At 44.0% G+C, this 20,835-nt stretch overlaps 1 protein-coding gene across 3 annotated transcripts; it reads left to right on the forward strand.

The window, feature by feature from the left end:
- Nucleotides 1–7,125: 7,125 nt before the first annotated feature.
- LOC120824376 (uncharacterized) lies at nt 7,126–20,337 on the forward strand. Of its 3 annotated transcripts, none has more exons than XM_078107984.1 (3): nt 7,126–8,540; nt 8,928–19,230; nt 19,880–20,337. In XM_078107984.1, exons 2-3 carry the CDS (start codon nt 14,984–14,986, stop codon nt 19,881–19,883), a joined length of 4,251 nt encoding a protein of 1,416 aa, XP_077964110.1. In that variant the 5' UTR covers nt 7,126–8,540; nt 8,928–14,983; the 3' UTR covers nt 19,884–20,337. The 3 variants fall into 3 exon arrangements, with proteins under 3 accessions (XP_077964110.1, XP_077964108.1, XP_077964109.1); XM_078107983.1 differs by having other exon boundaries at nt 8,314–8,373; nt 8,441–8,540; nt 8,928–20,337; XM_078107982.1 differs by having other exon boundaries at nt 8,928–20,337.
- The last annotated feature ends 498 nt before the right edge of the window (nt 20,338–20,835 follow it).

Consider the following 20,835-nt stretch of genomic DNA (forward strand, 5'->3'; position numbering starts at 1 on the left):
AAGAAAATACCTGGCTGTAGGGCATTAAGATGAAATATGAGGTGAGCAGTCTCTTGGGCTCCAGCGGGTCATAATAAATACTGTCTCCTCCTCTTTATACAAAACCCCCTCATTCCAGCAGATATTGAGAAAGGGGTGGAAGTCAAGCAGAGGAATATGTATGAGCGTGTGTGTCTCCACTTAGTTGTACACGCACCCACCACTGTTAGCTAGGGGAGTCCAAAACAATATAAGTGATGAATAAAATGATTCAACACTGTTTTAATTAAAGAAATATTAGATAATATAAGTCACAAATTTACAAGATTCTTAATACAGCTTTTCCAGGCGCTTAAAGAGTCATGTAGACACAAATATCCCTCAGCTCTGAATTAAATTCACCCAAATTTACACGTTTCATAGTAGCCCGTCTGGTCAAATGATCTTTACTTTCAGCGCTTTGTCTTTTTGACCGTCATCAATATCAAGTTTGTAACTTTAAAGCCAGTTTTCCTTGCCAGTTAATTCCTAACATTAGGGGGAGAAACGAGCAAGTCAATGATTCCCGAGCTGAGAATCACAGTAGTCTGTAATTCCAAATATCCTACGGGGAATTATTAGTCACCAGTGGGGTGTCAACAGAAATCTCTGCCTCAGCTCAAACTGTCAGACTGCCGGCATGACTTAATTCTCAACATCAAGGTCACCGCAAGGCAGAAGTATTATTCATGTTTATCTATTTAGCATTTCTAGTTGAATGCTGTCAGATTTAGACTGTAATATTCAGAGACTGTGGCTGAAGGCAGCAGATAAAGACACACAATTGACCTCCACATTATCCGAACAGTAGCGTTACTCACATTTGGTTCTATTATTAGTTGACGTAGTAGAGTAATAAATAAGGTCCGATATCCATTAGTTTCATCTTCAGAGTACCTGTGTTTTTATTAATTGGCTTTTACATCAATGGACTCATCACACTCTTAATCATCTGTGACCTGCAGTCCTATTCCTTATTAACTACAGCAGACAGAGATGGAGCTCATTCTCATTTGAGAAGCCAGATTAACTCATTTTCTTTCTTTCTTTTTTCTTCTCCGTAATCTTCTACAGTGTGGACAGAAGTGCTGATCGAAGGTATCTATCTTTCATTTCCCCTTCTTTGCCATCTGCAAATTCATGCGTAAAGATAGTGAGACGTCCTCGTGATAGCTGGAATAGAGGGGGGACTATGGGAGGCGATGCAAGGTAAATGTCTGAAATTGCCTGCAGTGCACAGTAGGGCCAAATGGACCTCAGCATGGTGAAGGACATCTGAAAGATCGGGCGGGGCACCGTGTATTTCTGTGCGTCACAGCGGTTCAGTAAAAAAGGAGGGAAAAAAAAACGTATCAAAATTTGATTTTTGGGGTGAACACGGGCTGAGGTCGAACCTTTGTCGAGTAAGCTCTGAAACGCACAAGTTGACCCTGCTGTGAACGAAGCAAACTTTATTCTTTTTTTTTTAAACCCTAACTGTTCCAGTACATCATAGAAAGTGCACGGGGGCAGCTTCTACATTCCTTTTAAATCTCACCTTTTGTCATAGGGACACCTGTGTGTTTGTATCTCCACGGCATTGCCCTTGGGTTATATGATTTCCGCTCTGTACCCTCACTTTGGATTTCTTCATCCCCACTTCTGAATTGCAGGATGTGACACAGTTAGCAAAGGAAGCCATCGTGCATTGATTCCAAACCCGTCTTCCCACAAGATTCCTTTAAATTCTTTACCATTCTTGTTGGCAAAACATTTGAGGCCACTACAGTGAGGAGTCTGGTTTTGCTTGGTGTGTGTGTGTGTGTGTGTGTGAATGTTAAGTTGTTTTATGAGGCTCAGATAAGCATATGTTTGCAGTGGTATGGCTGAAAAACAGAACTACCACTGCTCCAAACCGATAAGGCGCGGAAGTTCTGTGCTTGTGCGTGCGAGTGTCTGTGTGTGCGCTTTTTTTTTTCTCCACCCTCCAATATGGTTCCTGTTGATTTCACCAGACAACAAGCTGGATTAATAATAGGGTTGTTTAAAGCAGTGTTCTCTGTTGCAAACAAGAAGACGAACATAATATAATCCAGCACCATTTAGAAACTTGTTTTTTATTAACATTTACTCTTGGTACCCTACAGGTCTAGGAAGTGCTGCTCCGGTGCCTCCCAGTTATAAAATAGAAAAGTGCTAGAACATCATGTTGTAATCAACCATCTGAAGCTGTTTTCAGGAGGCGTTTTGGCACAAAAGATGGTCATCATGGAAAGCACCCGCAGCACTAGATGGCGCTCTGGCTTCATCGCACACTTGCTTATTCCCTCCTCATCTCGGTGATTCACGGTGGCTCGCCACATATTCCTGAAGACTTTGACAGCCTCAAACTTGTGAGAGCTGCAGGAAGACCAGCGCATGATTGACACTCTGATGGGCAGACAAACTGTGAAAACCTCAAAACCAGCTGTCTTTACGGAGCGGCCATCTGCCACTTCCTGTCTAATTGGATGATGAGTGCTTCATTTGGGATGCTTGCCTGATTGCTTAATATTTTGTCTCCAGATGTTTTGAATTATCGTTCCGGCTTGTTATTGTTCCTGCTCAGTTGCAATAGATGTAGCGGAATTAGTAACAGCGCTGGCGGTACAGGCAGCAACAGTCAATAGATCATAGCTGTAGCTGACAGCAGCCGTGATCTATCGACGTGCTCGTGCTGAAGATATGACTTGGTCCACAGAATCTTATAAAGAGCTGCGTTGCCGGCTTAGAGCTAAGCCCCCTTTGACATTTTGTTCACTCGACCATGGGCTAACATTTCCTGAGACACTGAGAAATATCGTAAAGGATTTCACAGTATTCACCCACAGTAATGTGTGTGTGTGTATACAAAATAAAAAAAACATGCTTCATCCTTTCATTTCTGACCACACCGTGCAATATGCTGGAGCCATCTGGGTGTCAGGGCGCTGCTGCTATGATCAAAACCGGAAAAATGTATGAATCTTACAGTAGAACCAATTTGTCACACGGTTTGTTTCCATTTTCATTGGAGGAAACTAAATGTATCACCAGGCAAAAACATATTATAACCATTATATCAACTAAAATGAATATGGCAAAAAGACTAAAATGTAGAATTGAAATGCCACTGAATATCAATATGTCAGTGGCACTGTAACGCTCACAATGAGCTGCCTCCGATCAACACTTCACATTTGAGCCAAGTGCACCTACGGCCGTCAGCGCTGAACTCAACCCTGTGACATTTAAAAGAAGAAACGAGGAGGAGTTTCACTGCCCCATTGCACAAAATGACAGTCACGTCATGTGTGAAAGGGAGAATAGCTGGAATTTCCAATAGAAGCTCTCTACCTATTCAAACATATATACAGTGTATGTGTGTATTTTTATTTATATAAAACAAACAAAAATACATCTAAACAATGCAGTCATGAATGTGCTCAAGGCAGCTGTATGATTATTTCTTGATACTGTTTTAGACCAACGGACATACAGCTATTCCTGAAATGGATGTCAGTTGTATTTCAGGTATTTGGACATAAACCAAAATAAAAAACTAGGCAAAAGTCATGGGACTCAGTGAATGTCGTCCTCTGTGGACCATGAATGTCTGTGAAAAATGTAATGCTTTTTATTACATTACAGTAATAATTACATTATATTACAGTTACAGAAAAAGTGGACCAGTGCATTAACATTCATGGAAATCCTTCAATTTTCTAGCCTAGAATTCTCACTCTCTCGGATTTATTGTCACGGGAGTTCTTGGTTCCAGGCGGTTATAGCTAGTTACTCCAGGAATCCAGATGAACATAAAATGAGTGGCATTGGTGTCCAGTGTTTTAGGGGCATTTTGGCTCAAGTTTGCCTGCAAAACCAGGGAAAAAATGTATTTGATTATACTGACTTCAACGTATGAGGAGTCACAGGCTTATCCGTCCATCTTAAAGGCAAACAAATGTACGAATGGTAAGAGTGGCAAGACAGCTGGACAGTATTAGGGAAGTGACACCGGTCTCTAGAGCATTTCCTTCTTGTCCAATAGAGGTCACCAATGACTTAATACCACTTTAACAAGTCTTTAACAGATAAATGACTTGAAAAAAATGACAACACGGCAATGGTCACACTAGTTAGAATATACCTATTAGAAGCCATGCATTAAAACTCATTAGAGCTTGTTTGGAAAGGATGGGAGGTGTTGGCACCAATCAATCAAGGTCATCACGCAAGCGCAGAAGCTGCCGTGCTGTAGCTGGAGGGCTCTTAGACTGATGAGTGTCAGCGGCTTCTGGTGAGCGCTCAAGGGCTAATGTCCCTCTCACTGGGCTCCCCTCCTTTCCCTCGTTACAGATGAGTCCTGTTCTGACAGAGAACTGCAGGAGGGACTGGAAATAAAAGCTGACATAACAGCACCCTTCCCACATCTTGTCAGAAATCGACTCTTTTGCCCCTCAATTCAATTCAGAATCGAATAGGCTGCTCAGGTTAGCTGTGAATAGATTGAATTAGCTCTGTGTGTATGTGGGGGGGGGGTTGGGTGCAAGCACGGGAATGTGTATGCATGAAATATTTGTATATGTTTGGCTCCTTTACTAGTACCCGTTTCTCTTTAACTCAACTTCTTTTCATTTTGGTCTTTCCACACAGGATGGGTTCATTTCTGCTCCATTTTCGGTTCTACCGTTCGACAGCTCTCATTCAGATCATTCAGCGTGCTTCCTTTCACAATCAACTAATTATATTCTTCATAGTGCGGCCTTGCATAAGATTCTCTATTTTTGGCTCCCGTCCAAACAGGAAACCGTACTTGGAGCACCTCATTGCGAGAGTCTGGCTGGTTTTGAATCACGGTAATACTTTATGTTGAAAGAGGAAACATTTAGTCACGACAAACCAAAATATTGGCAGGGGGAAAAACCCTTGTACATATATGTATATGTCCTGTTCCACATATGAAAGTAGTCTAACAATAGCTTTTGGCTAAAAAAAAAAGTAACCTCGGGACAGGGTTCTCGGTTTGTGTCTTCTCTCGGCAGTGCAATTTGGAGCCATTCTAATTAAGCCTTAATAAGAAACATTAAAGGAGAAAGATGAAGAAAACACCATGGAAGATAATTATCAGTGCATTTCAAGCAGCTGACAAAGGGTTGCACTGGTTGCTAGATTTAGGCATTAGTTATTCTAATGAAAGCAGGGAATTCATTTTGAGGTCGGATGTCATGCTGCATGTTAATAAAATCTTCATCTGCGAGAAACAATGTGCCAGATGATACTTTCTAAATGACCTTGCAGATCAAGCTACCCTCATGCGATGATGCTCTCTCTTAATGGCATTGCCTCGTGAGGAATTAGGCTTCTGATTTATATAAATCCAAACTACATTTGTCTTTAATGATAGCACTTCTTACATCAGTGCTATCAGGGGTTTGCATTTTCTATTTCTTTTTGCAATATCTGCATAAACTAAAATGGTTTGTAACATTATTTAATTATCGCCAGAGGCAGTAGTACAACCTGGGGGGCTGAAATGTGAGACCAATGCAACACTGAATTTGTTTGAACTCCTGATCATTCAGCAGGTGTTTAAAAAAAATTATATATATATATTTGAAAGGTTATATTTAGAGGTGATCAGTGCTTCATTGTTCAACCTCACAATGTCTCCCCCCAAAGTTTGAATTCTGTTCAGGGACGGCGCTTGAATCACAAACCATTTATCTAATCAAGCCATGGGCAGTTCTATTAAGAAGCAAGGAGGGGGCTTGGCGCTGCGTGGTTACCGGCTCTGAATAACAGCCTGAAATGAAAGTGGCCTTGAGATTTATAGCACCCCTTGGCTGAACCTTGACACAATTGCCCCCTTCTCCTGTTTTGTCACAACTCATACCTAATTCAAGTATTTTCTTTTGCAATTAAAATGTTTTATTAGAGAACAAAATAAAAAAAGTACTTCCCAAATCTGTCCTCTTGCACCTAATTGATGCATTTCATTTGATTAATGTGCAACAGTGTGCATCCTCCACTGTGGTAAAACACTGGCTTAAGCCAGAACTGGATTGGCCCTCTTCAACCAGCACATTGTATTGTGCATCTAGGTTGTCCGTACCACGGCTAAAGCTAGAGAAGACGGTTATAACAGCGTATCAACAGCCAAAAGATGTACGACCATGATGTGCTCCAGTCAGTAGGATATACTGATCAAAAATCTGTATGCTTTATACTTTTCACATACTCCTTTCAAACATATACTAAAGTACAGTTTATACACACGCACACCTTCAGTGCTCTGTTAAATAGATTCACAACTGACTATAAAATCCACATTATGCCACATCTGCGGGAGTCTCATGTGAAGACGAGCATCTGCGCTGCTGTCAACACCGAGGTGCTTCTTTGACAAAGAGAGGAAGCAGGTACGAACTTTGTGAACTTATAAAAGGTTGGTTTAAACTTGTGCACCACTTGCAGTCGTGCTAACAGCTCTGAACCCGAGTAGAGACCCGTATGCTGCTCTTTCTCAGCCACCTTCTCCATCTTTTCTAATGAATTCTCTGTGGAGCTTCGCAATTGTGGGGACCAGCTTTGCTCTCTTGTTTCTGGCTACATGAGACAGTAATAGATGTTCACCTGTACAAAACCAATTGCCCCGGGTTGCAGGGATTGAGGACAGTATAGGAAGCCAGAAGCTCACCGTATGCCATTTTCCCAGCGGCTTTGTTTGTAAGAGTCAAGAGTTCTGTTACGCCTACTTTTAACCCTCCTCGTCTGCTTTCTGAAACCTTTACTGTTGTTGTAGTCTGGGGGTCTGCTGCGGTCCTATTTGAGCTTGTTGTTTTGGAAAATGGAGCCACATTAGCAACTGTAGGTTATTAAAAACCCAGGTTACAATGAACGCGACATTCAGTGTTATACCACATTTCACCACTATAGTGTGAAATGTAGTGTATAGTGTACACTAGAATACAGCCATGATTCTGAAACTGTGTAATCAATAAAGTAATGACAATATTGTAAAACCACTGTAATTCTGCAACTATAATAGAATAATACCAATGTACAGTTATGATTGTATTTGATGTAATGTAATCAACTGGAATGTCAAGTCAAGTCAAGTCAAGTCATTTTATTTTGTATAGCCCAGAATCGCAAATTACAAATTTGCCTCAGAGGGCTTTACAGTCTGTACACATACGACATCCTCTGCCCCGAAACCCACCATCGGCACAGGAAAAACTCCCCCAAAAATGAAAAAACCCTTACAAGAGGGAAAAAAGGGAAGAAACCTTAGGGAGAACGTCAGAGGAGGGATCCCACTCCCGGGATGGACAGACTACAATGGATGCCATGTGTACAGAATGAACAATGTATAATACATGCAATTCCTATGACAGAAATGATTCTAGTAATTGTGAGTAGTAAGCCAGGCGCACAGCAGGACCACTGCAGAGGCAACCACCATCAGATAGAACCACCATCCACAGAATCCTGTGGGGAGGGAGAGCACAGAGATTTTAGGAGAGGGTAATGTCGGTTTATGAGTAAAGTAATATGAGTAATATCTAAAATAATGATGATGATGATGATGATGATGATGGCAGCAGCAGGCGTCAGCATGGCCACGGTAGGTGTCAGGACCAGGGTCCCGAAGGAACCACGATCTATGGAGACCTGATAGGGGCGAAAGCACAAAAAAAAAACTCCCGGAAAGAAGCTGAATTAGTCATGTGCATTAATAAAACTTGAATTATGGTAGAACGAGAGCGTGAGAGAGGAGCTCGGTGTGTCCTAAGAGTTCCCCCGGCATTCTAAGCCTATAGCAGCTTAACTACTTAACTAACTAAGTAGTTAAGTACTTAAGTAACTAAGTATTACTGCATGCATGTAATACTTGCACAACAACTCATGTTGACTAAGGGCCATTCAAAATCCATGAGTTACATTGAACTCACCAGAAGACCACTCCCAGAGGTGTGGACACTAACTTTCACATTTTTAAGCATTGTTATAAATACCTGTAGGAACCATTGTTCTAGAGTTCGCTGGTGGAGGCGACAAACGGGCACTAGGGATGGTCAAAAGGACTGACCTGGGGCCTGTTGGTTGCTGAGACCAGCGGCTCCTCCTCAGCTGAGATGTTCTTTTTACCACAACGCCATCTCCTTTATTAAATACATTTGATTTTAACCTTTTGATCTGTGATGACCTCTGTCCGTCCGGCGTTTCTTCATTTTTGAACACAACATAGTTGTGACGGGTAGTGTCAAGGGGTTGAGCTGACGTCATCAATGAGCGCCCTATTTTACGGGCCGTGTCCCGTTCTCTAGCAGTCCGCTGAGAGGAGAGTAACAGGTAGGTCGCTAACTGGTAGGTTGTTTGCGATGGGGAAATTGGCAGCTTATAGATCTCAACCTTGCAGGTTTTGCCGGCCGAGTGGAGCCCCGTCGGACGTCGTTGGGGAGGGTTTAGCTCCTCAGCCTTTCCAGGTGGCGCACAAACTGCTGTTTTGCCGTATCCGGGTACGAGTAGTGATTAGCGATTGTAAACAGCTGATATCCATTGTATGCGTCCCGCGCTCCGGTTTTGTTTCGGGTACTTGCCTACTGTTGTTTTTATTTATTTCGAGCGGGGGATGCCCGATGTGTGGAGGAATAGCGTGGGTATTTTCTTAGATCAGATTTTAGCATGTGGCGTGATATTGCATGAACTGTTTTTAACGCACTTTGTTTTGACGTTGCGTGTGTGTGTGTGTGTGTGTGTGTGTGTGTGTGTGTGTGTGTGTGTGTGTGTGTGTGTGTGTGTGTGTGTGTGTGTGTGTGTGTGTGTGTGTGTGTGTGTGTGTGTGTGTGTGTGTGTGTGTGTGTGTGTGTGTGTGTGTGTGTGTGTGTGTGTGTGTGTGTTTATAGGTTGCACGGGTGATTAGATGAACTGGGGGATTCGCTGTCTCCACACTGACGCTCGCCGTATTTAGCGACCCGGGCAAGTACACAGATTGTTCGTGATAAGCTGTCAGCCAAATTAGAATAGGTTTACGGTGTTTGTTTTTTACTGCTGTACTAATAAATTATTGTTTTGTACCACAATATGATCTCTGTTCCTTGAGTAAACCGAACCTGTATTGTCCAGTCCGGCTCAATGACTTCCCCCTCTTATAATAAAGAAAAGACCCTGGTGTTATCCCAGTAGTTAGAAATAAATCAGCCCCCCCCCTACTTGGTGCCACATAGTGAAATGACTCTCTGTGGACTGGGGAAGCCTGCGAATCCTCGAACAAGGTGTTTACTTTTTTGCGCAACGCTTATTCTTTCGATCTAACTTTTTCGATTTGCGGTATCCTTTGTTCGTCGGGGGTTTTCTTCATTTTTGAACATAACACTGAGTGTTAACAGCCCTCACACAACCAAACGTCAATGACTGAGTAAAACTGAAAGTAGCTCTTTAAGGGCAAGTTGTTTTTAGGAAGGACTTGTCTGTTAAAAGCATTTTCCGACCACATCGAAAGCTTTTTACACACAAACATTTGACGGAGGTGGTTGTATGGACGATGAAAAAGTGGAAAGGGCTGGAGGCTTGTACTGGTAAAAGGTAGACATTAATGAAATTCTGCTGGAGCAATAATTAAATTCCTATTTTGAACATTTTCCGTAGCCCAGCTTCACTCTACCCAAACCTGTGCCGCCTTGTTCCAGAAAAAGTGCTTATATTAACCAGTGTTTTAGGCAAACCCCTCCCAGATTCCAATAAAACTGCCAGCGCGATAGCACCACAAATTTCATCCCCTTAAACTACTGCATAAGGATGCAACCTTGGCTGCTCTCACTTGGCACCTGGTTGTTTTCTGATTGGAACCCTTCAAGTTGAGCCAACGAAGCGAAGCATCTCGTTTGATCCGTTCTCTCACCCCAACCGAGCAGTAGGAAGCGAAAAAGACAAAAGCATAAAAAAATGACAGATATAATTAGTTAGGCTTAACCTCCATCCATCTCTCAGCTGGGCAGCAAACATACACACCCACTGTGCCCACACCTACTTTAGAATTCATCTCGACTCGAGGCTCTGGTTTGTAATTGCCTCAGGAGCCGGGTTACTGAGAGCCAGCCTATTAGCAGGGCACCGAGTTGGAACATAACATTTTCAGTTTCAATTAGCTCTATGAGGGCATACATAATGCACGGGGGAGGTTTGATCCCCTCGGAGTTCTGAACTGGTGAACTCATGTGGAAAAATGACGCAGCAGTGGTCAAAAAAAAACACCAAGCTGAGCTGTATTGACTGTTGCATGTGGCTATAAGATTTGTCAGCCTTAACTGAATTAGTTTGGACTCAGTGGAATGTGAAGATACATTTTCCCAGTGAGCATTTGGAGCGAGCGAGAGAGACCACCAGCTTTAAAAGAGTCCAAATGGCACCGGACAGAATTAACTGAATTACATTCACTCCTATGTGACTGCAATTACTTGCTGTGGAGGTTTGGCCAACTGAAGTGCAGGGATCCCAAACATTGGGACCTGATTATGGAATCATGTGATTTTATGTAATCTTGTTTTTATGCATGTAATCATCCTGACCGACCCCCTTCGGATATGATTGCATTAAATTATTCTACACTCCAGATGAATTAAGATCAAGTTCTGTTAGCTGAGCCGCTGCAGCAAACCACGTCTCCTCGTTAAAGCGTACGAAGAGGCCGTACGATTTACAGAAACATTATAATGAACTAACTGGCAATGTTAGTGATAGCAAAGATGAAACCGCCTTAACATAATAATCTAAGACAAACGGAAGTCAATGTATTTGATTCATACTTCTGTCATTCACCGATGTGCTTTTAAAGGGAGTCTCAGCTTTAGCCTTAACTAAAGACGTTTCATATAAAGTCAGTGACTATGTGCACTGAACTGCATAAAGGACTGCAGCTTTTATTAACATTTGACCTTTTAGGAAACTATTCACTAGTTCGTTGTAGCTGCCTATCCTTAAGTGCCAATGCTGAAATATGCATTAATAAATACATATTTTTTAGATGATATAATACAATATATTGATTTGGAGGAGATAAGAGATAAAATATATCGCTGTTGCAACGTCGTAGTTCAATTTCACTGCTGCCTCCCTAATGCATCCATCACCACGGGCATTCATCCTATCTTTTATTTTTACCCAGTTTCATTTGTTTTTGTGTGCTTTTTTATGGACCTGCAAAACAGATGCTCCATCGGCCCATGGTTCTCAGTAGGTTTCTGCGTTCCCATTTTGACATTGTGCACCCTCAGGCTTCCAACCTTCATATCCGTGCCATCTCCTCCGTCTGCCAGTTAACTAACTGTGTAGACTCTGAACTCCCTGGCTTTCCTTCACCTGTCAGGTCATCATCGCCAAAAGTATTGCGGTTTAAATCGTTGACTGTCTCCCTCACCACTCTACCTTTTTACATGAATGAATGTATTTGTGTGTGTGTGTGTGTCTATTTCTATGTTGTCTTTTCTAATTATACTGTGTGTGCTAACATCATTTTGTAAAAAAGGTGTATCTTTATTTTGGTTGTTGGTCTTCCCCTCCTGCAGGGCCCATCTCTCCGATGTGCACTGGGCTGTTTTTGTGACAAGCAAACAACCCACCACTTTAGGCTGAAGTGTGACCATCCACGGGCAGGAATTGACTCCACCCGAGAATGACAACAGGCATTCTGTCTTTACCGAAACAACCGCTCTCTCTCACTGTGTGTGTGTGTGTGTGTGTGTGTGTTTATTTATTTATTTATTTATTTATTTGATCGGTTAGACCAGAGAAGCCAAATGTGGCCTGGTTCCCGCCTCAGCCAGGGCAAACAAGACCGGACCGACACAAGCCATTTTCTCCACCGCCCCTGGTTAAATTCCCCGCTTCTAAACCAGCCGCCCTGCAATTCCACTTTCTCTCTATGTGAGCCACATGCTGATGGTAGAGGGGGCAGCGCACCCAGCAAGCAAATAAGGAGCAAGCCGGGTGGTGAGACAGCGGCGTGGGGGAACAGATGACATGTCATACCACAGAGACACGGCTGATAAAGCTGCAAAACGCTCTATTTGGGTTTGATTGGTTTAGCTTTGGTTGGCCCGCGGACACGACTCTCGTGGGGAGTCAGGATCACGTTGACACCAGTCTTGTTTTTGTCCATCCGCTGTTGTTTACCCAGTTAAAACATGGACGGGGTCGGGTCGAACGGTGTGGCCTTGTTGGCCCTCGGAGGTGTTCGTGACCCTCCACTGAGTCTGACTGGCCTGCGTGTCTGCGCTTTAGCTCAGCAAGTTGAGCTGCAGTTGGATTCCAGCCCCCCGGTCCTGTTCCCTCTAGCACAGGATCAGAGGGTCACAGAACCCGGCTTTACTTTAATTTCTGACTAAAGTCCCAGGGGATAAATTGTTAAGAACATTCTGTCCCGAGCATTACACGGATTTCTGAGGTGTCTGGTCAGGTTTTACAGCGCAGGCAAAACAAAATGGACTTTATATCTTCCATTTCATGATTCTTAACTTATCCTGTTGCAAAATGGATTATTTGTTGCGGTTTTGTGTTGTCCCACGTTAAAAGTATTCATCATGTCGCCGGTGATTTGTGTTTCTATCGATTTTTCTGTTTTTTTTTCCTTTACAAATGTCCTCATGGGGAAAACGCAAAGCATTAATCCAATCATGAAGGGTTTTGGAAACGTCTTCATACCGATACCAGCAAAAACATGCCTGTGCTCATTTTAATATTATAAAAAGAATTAGCCAGCTACAGATATAATGGAATTTTGTTAAACGCTTAGTGTTGCCTTTGTGTGACGCCGTTTTGTAAACTGCCCAATCAAGAATAAACCATTTTAGTTTTAAACCCAAAAAACAGCCAAAATAAAAAAATATAACTGAAAGTTCCCTTAGATATTCTATGGTGGATCTTTAGTAAAAAAATGTACCGTATTTTCCGCACTATAAGGTGCACAGCATTATAAGGCGCACCTTCAATGAATGACCTATTTTAGAACATTTTTCACATAATAGGGCGCACCGGATTATAAAGCGCATAAGATACTGCCGTCAAGCGTTTGACGTCGGGGCGGGTGGATGTGGGGCGGTGGAGATGGTGCTTTCAGGGACTGATCGATGCTGCGAGGTGCGTCCGCTCCCGCCGCCCCCCTCGCCGTCCACGCGTTAAATCTTCGGCTGCTCTCCAGCCACGCCGCCTACCAAGGGCTCCTTTTAGAATAACTTGTTTTCCCTGTTAAGATGGTTCAGCTACTGTAAAAAAAATAGGCACGTCTCTCGCTCTTTAATGTCTTTAAAGTTCTCAGAAAGAACGACAGCTTTGTTTCTCCGACCCGCCCTGAAACAAGCTCCATATCTCACGCGCTTGAGCGCCCGCTTAGCATCTCGCCGCCGTAGACCGAGCTTTGTCATGTTTGGCAGAGCGCCTTGAGCGCCGTGTACAACCAGTATGGATCAACCGATTGACCAATTGATCCATATATAAGGCGCTCCGGATTATAAGGCGCCCTGTCGTTTTTTGAGAAAATTTAAGGCGTTTAAGTGCGCCTTGTAGTGCAGAAAATACGGTATTATACTTCAAAAGAGCACTGTGAAGACCACTCCTGGGCAGCAAGCTGTTTGAGCGACACCGTGATCCCACTTCCTGGGGAATCAAATTATTTGTTTGTGCTATCATGTAATCAAGTAATGTTATTTTGAGTATGAAAGTACGTGCAATCCTCTTCAGGCCGTACTGACGCAGGATTCCAATCAGCGCTGGCTTGGATTTTTCGGTTTGAGCCATAAACGTATGGCACGTATGTGCACTGCAAAAAGACTCCAACACGCCATGTGATTTTACTTTGCCCGTGTGGACACCTCAACGTCCCGTACTGATTCGCGACGCGCTCTCTTTATTCCTGCTCCCACTCTTCTATTCCTTGTCTATTCCTTGTATTTCCTCACTCATGGTGCAGGCAACACATGACACACAGGAAACATGCCCACACCAAATATAAATATCAACATCATGTTTGTGTAAACCATTCATAAATTATCCATAACTCTCCGAATAACTTGTCAGAGCACTTTAACTACCTGGAAGCAGTAAAGCCTTGTATGTACTCGCGCAATGGAGGCTGGTGAAATGAAGCGTGTCCATAGAAAACCAGGTTTGAAGACCGTTTCAATGCTTAAGTACTGTACATATTTAAAGGGCAGCCAGCAGTCGCATTATATTCAATAACAATGTTGTGAAAAATGGAATCCGTGCTGTTGGCTAAGAAAGGTAAATGGTTGCTGTTACGTGTAGAGATTTGTGCCTCTTGCCCTCACCTTTTTTTTGTTTGTCCTGCAGGTGAGGGGCGGAGTATTGGCTGGCCCTGCCTCCAGAGCACCCCGGTATTGGCCCACACTCCGGCCAATCCGATATGGAGGGCAACTATAAAGCCTCTCACTGTGCTCTCTCTCGGGGCTTGCTTTTTTTCCATTGAGGTTTGTGGTGGGGGAAGTGGGACTGAGGTAAGGCTGGGGTACCCTGTACACACCCACATACACGCAGAGTTACTGTTGTTATTCCACTAGGTTATGGGTTGTTGCCACCGATGTATTTCTGTTATGTTGAGCATTTGTAGAATAGAGTCAGGTCTTTTGTTTTCCTTTTTCTTTCCACAGAGTTGAGCTAGGCCTGGTTTTATTGTACTTTGATAATTTTGTTTGGCACAACCCCCACAGTACACTCTCCCCCCCCACCTTTTTCCAACCTACCCGTTATGTTCTTTTTTTTGTAAATAAACCTACTTTTCTTTAACTGCCTCACACGGTTCCTGTTTTATTCCCCCATTGGATGTCAGCGTTTCCCTCTTAACCGGAGGAAACGTAACAAGTGGGGGCTCGTCCGGGATATACCTGTTTTTTTCTTCTTCTGACAACCAATGGGAAATTATACATGGGGTTTGTTTGGCATGTGATTGAAAATGAGTTTCAATTTACAAGATTTTGTTGACAATCCCTCTTTTGAAAAGGTTGATGTGTGTCGCAAGGATGATTTATTGTGTATTGCAGCACACTTTGATATTACTGTTCACAAGTACGGACTTAAGAAAGAAATAAAGACGCAGGTCCTAGAAAAATTAGTTGATTTAAATGTCCTTAGTCCTGCCCAGTCCGTGGCTGAAGTTTCAACTAATGATGTTCCTTCTACTACGGCAGGGGTTTTGTCTCAGAGTGCAGAGGAGACCGCAGCATTATTCACACCTCCTGCAGACCGTGCTGGGAAGTCTGCGCCAGCTACGTTACCTCGTTTTGATCCTTTCTCTCCTTCACACCCTCCGGGGTTCAGTTCGAGTTCCAAGCTGAAGGTTCGCTTGACTCGCCTTCAGCTGGAGGCCCAAGAAAAAGAGTCCATGCGTAAGGCAGAGTATGATCTCCGCCTACAGGTACGAAAGTTAGAAATTGAAGCGGATAAAGAAGTAAGACTAAAGCAACTTGAGGTTGAGGCTCTGAAAATCTCTTCCAGTCACTCGTTGAACATGTCCGACCGGTCGACACCTTTTCAAACGGTAGCCGGTAAGCAAAGTTTTGATGTCAGTAAAAATATTTCTCTGGTGCCAGCATTTCGGGAGGCCGAAGTCGCTTCATATTTCAGTGCTTTTGAACGAATAGCCTCCGCACTCGACTGGCCGAGGGACATGTGGCCTATCCTCCTCCAATGCAAACTGATTGGAAAAGCACAAGAGGTAGTCTCTGCCCTTTCCTTACAAGATAGTTTGCAGTATGATTCATTAAAGGAGGCCATTTTGCGTGCTTATGAACTTGTTCCTGAAGCCTATCGGCAGAAATTTAGGAATCACAGAAAATCTAATGATCAGACTTTTGTTGAGTTTGCACGGGAAAAGGGCACCCTCTTCGATAAGTGGTGTGCCGCCAGTGATGTCAAAAATGACTTTGAGTCACTTCGCCAGCTTGTTCTGTTGGAAGAATTTAAAGGCTCTTTGCCAGATAAGGTGGTGATGTTCTTGAATGAACAGAAGGTGTCGTCAATATCCAAGGCTGCTGTCCTTGCAGATGAGTTTGTGCTAACACATAAGAATGTCTTTGTATCTGCCCCTCGATCTGACAGAACTTTTGTTTCACGTTCAACCAGACCTGGTTCTGGTTATTCTGCCTCTGAACAGGCAAAAGGACCCTGGTCGCACACACAAGAGAACCGTGAGTGTTTCTATTGCCACAAAGAAGGCCATGTTGTTGCTGACTGTTTGACGTTGAAACGGAAACAGCAATCTTCCCTAGCTTCCCAGCAAAAGGATGTGTGTTTGATTAAAACACTTCCAACGCTTGTTCCTGAACAGTCTGAGGACGTTAAGGATAAACCTGATCCTTGTTTCAAACCGTTTATCTCAGAAGGCTTTGTGTCGTTAACTAGCAATCCAAAAGACCAGAAAGTGGTCACCTTACTGAGAGACTCAGCTGGTTCTCAGTCAATCATTAGGGATGGGGTCTTACCATTGTCATCCTTTACCTCCTGTCAGTCTAGTGTTAAACTCCGGGGGGTTGGGATGGTTAATGTACTTGCGCCACTACATAGAATCCATCTTCAGTGTCCTCTACTTAGTGGGTGGTTCGACGTTGCAGTACTCCCTGACTTGCCTGTTGCTGGTGTTGATTTCCTCTTATGTAATGATATTGCTGGGGGAAAGGTGAGTTCAACTCCTGTGGTCATGGACGTTCCTGTTGTAACAGACCCTGCTGGTGACAGCCAAGATTCTTCGGAGATTTTCCCGGCTTGTGCAGTCACAAGGGCTCAGACCAAGAAATACGGAGCTGACCTGTCTGACTCATTCATCTTTGTAGATCAGCCGTCTGGTACTGAAACTCTGTCGGAGGATCAGTCAGTGTTTAAATCAAACCATGAGCAGTCTGGTATCTCAAGGATGGAGGCAGTGGAGCTGCCAGCCACAAGAGAGGAGTTTATGGCAGCCCAACAGAGTGATAAGACACTACAAAACTGTTTTTCATCTGTTCTCAGTGTTGAAGATGCTAAGGAAAAGAAAGTGGCCTACCTCATGGATCATGGGTTGCTGGTTCGCCATTGGAGTGGCAATGACTTAGATGGGGGGGACTGGAATGTAACCTATCAAGTTGTTGTCCCCACGGCATATCGATCTCAGGTTTTGTCTCTGGCTCATGACAACCCGTGGGCGGGACATCTAGGTATCACAAAGACTTATAATGGAGTCCTTCGACATTTTTTCTGGCCAGGACTCAAGGCTGACGTGGTGCGCCATTGCCGATTGTGTCATGTGTGTCAGGTAACTGGCAAACCGAACCAAGTGATTTCTCCTGCCCCACTCTGTCCCATACCAGTGATGGGTGAGCCATTTGAAAAAGTAATCGTTGACTGTGTGGGGCCGTTACCGAAGACCAAATCTGGCAACCAGTTTCTTTTAACCATAATGTGTGTTTCCACTAGGTTCCCAGAGGCTGTTCCGCTACGGAGGATCACGGCTCCAGTGGTCAGTAAAGCACTTATAAAGTTCTTCACGAAGTTTGGCCTTCCTAAGGTTGTTCAGACCGATCAAGGTACCAACTTCACGTCTCGAGTGTTTGCCCAGGTACTGAAAACCTTGGGCATTAAGCACATAATGTCAAGCCCATACCATCCTGAAAGCCAAGGGGCACTAGAAAGGTTTCATCAGACCTTAAAGTCCATGCTCAGAAAGCATTGTTTTGAGAGTCAAAAGGACTGGGATGATGCTGTGCCATTTGTGTTGTTTGCTGCTCGCGAAGCTGTACAGGAGTCACTCGGATATAGTCCTGCCGAACTGGTGTTTGGACATCAGGTTCGTGGCCCCCTAAAACTTTTGAAAGAACAACTTCTCTTGTCTGAAGGGAAGGTCCATAGCATCCCTGATTATGTTGCGAAACTCAGAGCTCGGCTCCAGAGAGCCTGCTCTTTGGCCAGAGAATCGCTATCCTCTGCTCAGGTGAAAATGAAGAAATACTACGATCAGAAAGCCACTGCCCATTCGTTTCAACCTGGTGACAAGGTTTTGATTCTTTCTCCCATCTCTGGTTCTGCCCTGTCGTCGAAATTTTCCGGTCCCTATCTTGTGGAAAAGAAAGTCAGTGACACTAACTTCATCATTCAAACGCCCGATCGCAGACGGAGAAACAGATTATGTCATGTGAATATGATGAAGCCATATTTTACAGCAGAGAATGAAAGTGGAACGTCTGGACTTCCTAAAATACAAAATGTGTCAGCGGTATCTGCGTGCTCAACAGAGAGCTCCACTGAGGAGGATGGGCTGGTTATGCGTAGTGCCACCCCACAGGGGTTAAGACTGAAAAACACTGAGCTACTTTCGGATTTGTCTAACTTTTTGTCCCACCTGCCTGATGACCATCGTGGTGATGTGGAGAATTTAATATCTGGCTTCCCATGCTTATTTGGTGATATACCCTCTCAAACTTCTGTCCTTATGCATGACATTGTTTTGACTAACCCGAAGCCCATCAAACAGCATGCTTATCGAGTAAATCCTGCAAAAAGGGAATGCATGAGGAAGGAGGTGAACTACCTTGTGGAACATGGATTCGCGGTACCCAGCTCCAGTTCATGGAGCTCACCATGTGTCCTGGATGCGAAGTCCGACGGCAGCCAAAGGTTCTGTACTGACTTTCGTAAGGTGAATTCCGTGACTGTCCCTGATGCACATCCCTTACCCCTTATTGAAGACTGTATCGATGAGGTCGGTCCAGCAGAGTATGTCAGTAAACTTGACATGTTAAAGGGTTACTGGCAGGTTCCGTTAACCCCACGTGCCTCGGAGATCTCAGCTTTTGTCACCCCTGACAGTTTTCTTCAGTACACAGTAATGCCCTTTGGACTCTGCAATGCGCCTGCTACTTTTCAGAGACTTGTAAACAAGGTTTTGCGAGATGTTCCACACTGTAAGGCATACTTGGATGACATTGTTATATACTCTGATGATTGGGATTCTCACATGGCTACCTTAAGGGACGTTTTCAAACGTCTAGCTGAGGCGTCTCTGACTCTCAACCTCTCAAAGTGTGAATTTGGGAGGGGTTCTCTTTTGTATCTAGGTCAGCAGGTTGGTCGAGGCCAGGTGTGTCCTGCGGATGTAAAGATCACTGCAATCGCTGCCTTTCCTGAGCCAACCACCAGGCGGGAGTTGCGGCGGTTTCTTGGGATGGCCGGGTACTACCGCAGGTTTTGTAAAAACTTTTCTACGGTGGCCGCCCCATTGACTGCACTTACCAGTCCGTTGAAGCCATTTACTTGGTCTAGTGAGTGCCAACAGTCTTTTGAGGATCTCAAGTGGCTTCTCAGTTGTAACCCTGTCTTGTCTGCGCCAAACTTTTCCGTGCCATTTAAGTTAGAAGTTGATGCCAGCGCTGTGGGAGCAGGAGCTGTACTCCTACAGGAGGATTTCCAGGGCATCGACCATCCTGTGGCCTACTTTTCAAGGAAATTTGACAAACACCAACTAAAGTACTCCACAATAGAGAAAGAAACCCTTGCACTGTTGTATGCTTTGCAACATTTTGAAGTATATCTTGTCTCCACTGGTAAACCTATAAAGGTTTTCACTGACCACAACCCTCTAGTCTTCCTCTCCAGGATGTACAACAGTAACCACCGCCTAATGCGTTGGTCCCTGATTGTTCAGAACTACAACCTGGAGATTGTGCATAAAAAGGGTTCTGAAAATGTACTCGCCGATGCCCTGTCTCGTGCATTATAACTAAATGATTGTCCAAACCTTTGGTTGGACTTGTATGTGTGGGGGTGTTACGTGTAGAGATTTGTGCCTCTTGCCCTCACCTTTTTTTTGTTTGTCCTGCAGGTGAGGGGCGGAGTATTGGCTGGCCCTGCCTCCAGAGCACCCCGGTATTGGCCCACACTCCGGCCAATCCGATATGGAGGGCAACTATAAAGCCTCTCACTGTGCTCTCTCTCGGGGCTTGCTTTTTTTCCATTGAGGTTTGTGGTGGGGGAAGTGGGACTGAGGTAAGGCTGGGGTACCCTGTACACACCCACATACACGCAGAGTTACTGTTGTTATTCCACTAGGTTATGGGTTGTTGCCACCGATGTATTTCTGTTATGTTGAGCATTTGTAGAATAGAGTCAGGTCTTTTGTTTTCCTTTTTCTTTCCACAGAGTTGAGCTAGGCCTGGTTTTATTGTACTTTGATAATTTTGTTTGGCACAACCCCCACAGTACACTCTCCCCCCCCACCTTTTTCCAACCTACCCGTTATGTTCTTTTTTTTGTAAATAAACCTACTTTTCTTTAACTGCCTCACACGGTTCCTGTTTTATTCCCCCATTGGATGTCAGCGTTTCCCTCTTAACCGGAGGAAACGTAACAGTTGCCATGACAACCGGTAAAGCAGTACTCCTACTTTCTCTCTCACTTACTCTCACACACACACACACACACACAGTGATAAGGCTGTCTAATTTACCCTGACCTCTCTGTCTCAAGAGGCTGCCTCTCACATTGACGGCCTTTAATTGTTTGACTTATAGCGGTTCTTCTTCCATCTCACCTGAACACACAAACACGGCCCACACAGTCAGGCACTCTTTCCTCTGATGAGAGGAAAAGCCATACAACCGCCTGTATGTATATCACAAATCAAAGAAGGTATATCCTCTTTGTACGATTTTGTTTCATCTACTGCAGTCTGGTGGGTCGCAGTGTTAGTACAGCCGGGTCGCACAGGGAAAATTCCGAATTATTTTATTTCAAGCACTAAATTGAGAAACTCTCAAAATAGAAAAGTACAAAAGGGGT

Source organism: Gasterosteus aculeatus, chromosome 8 (assembly GCF_964276395.1).
Source record: "Gasterosteus aculeatus chromosome 8, fGasAcu3.hap1.1, whole genome shotgun sequence".
Classification (NCBI taxonomy): Eukaryota; Metazoa; Chordata; class Actinopteri; order Perciformes; family Gasterosteidae; genus Gasterosteus; species Gasterosteus aculeatus.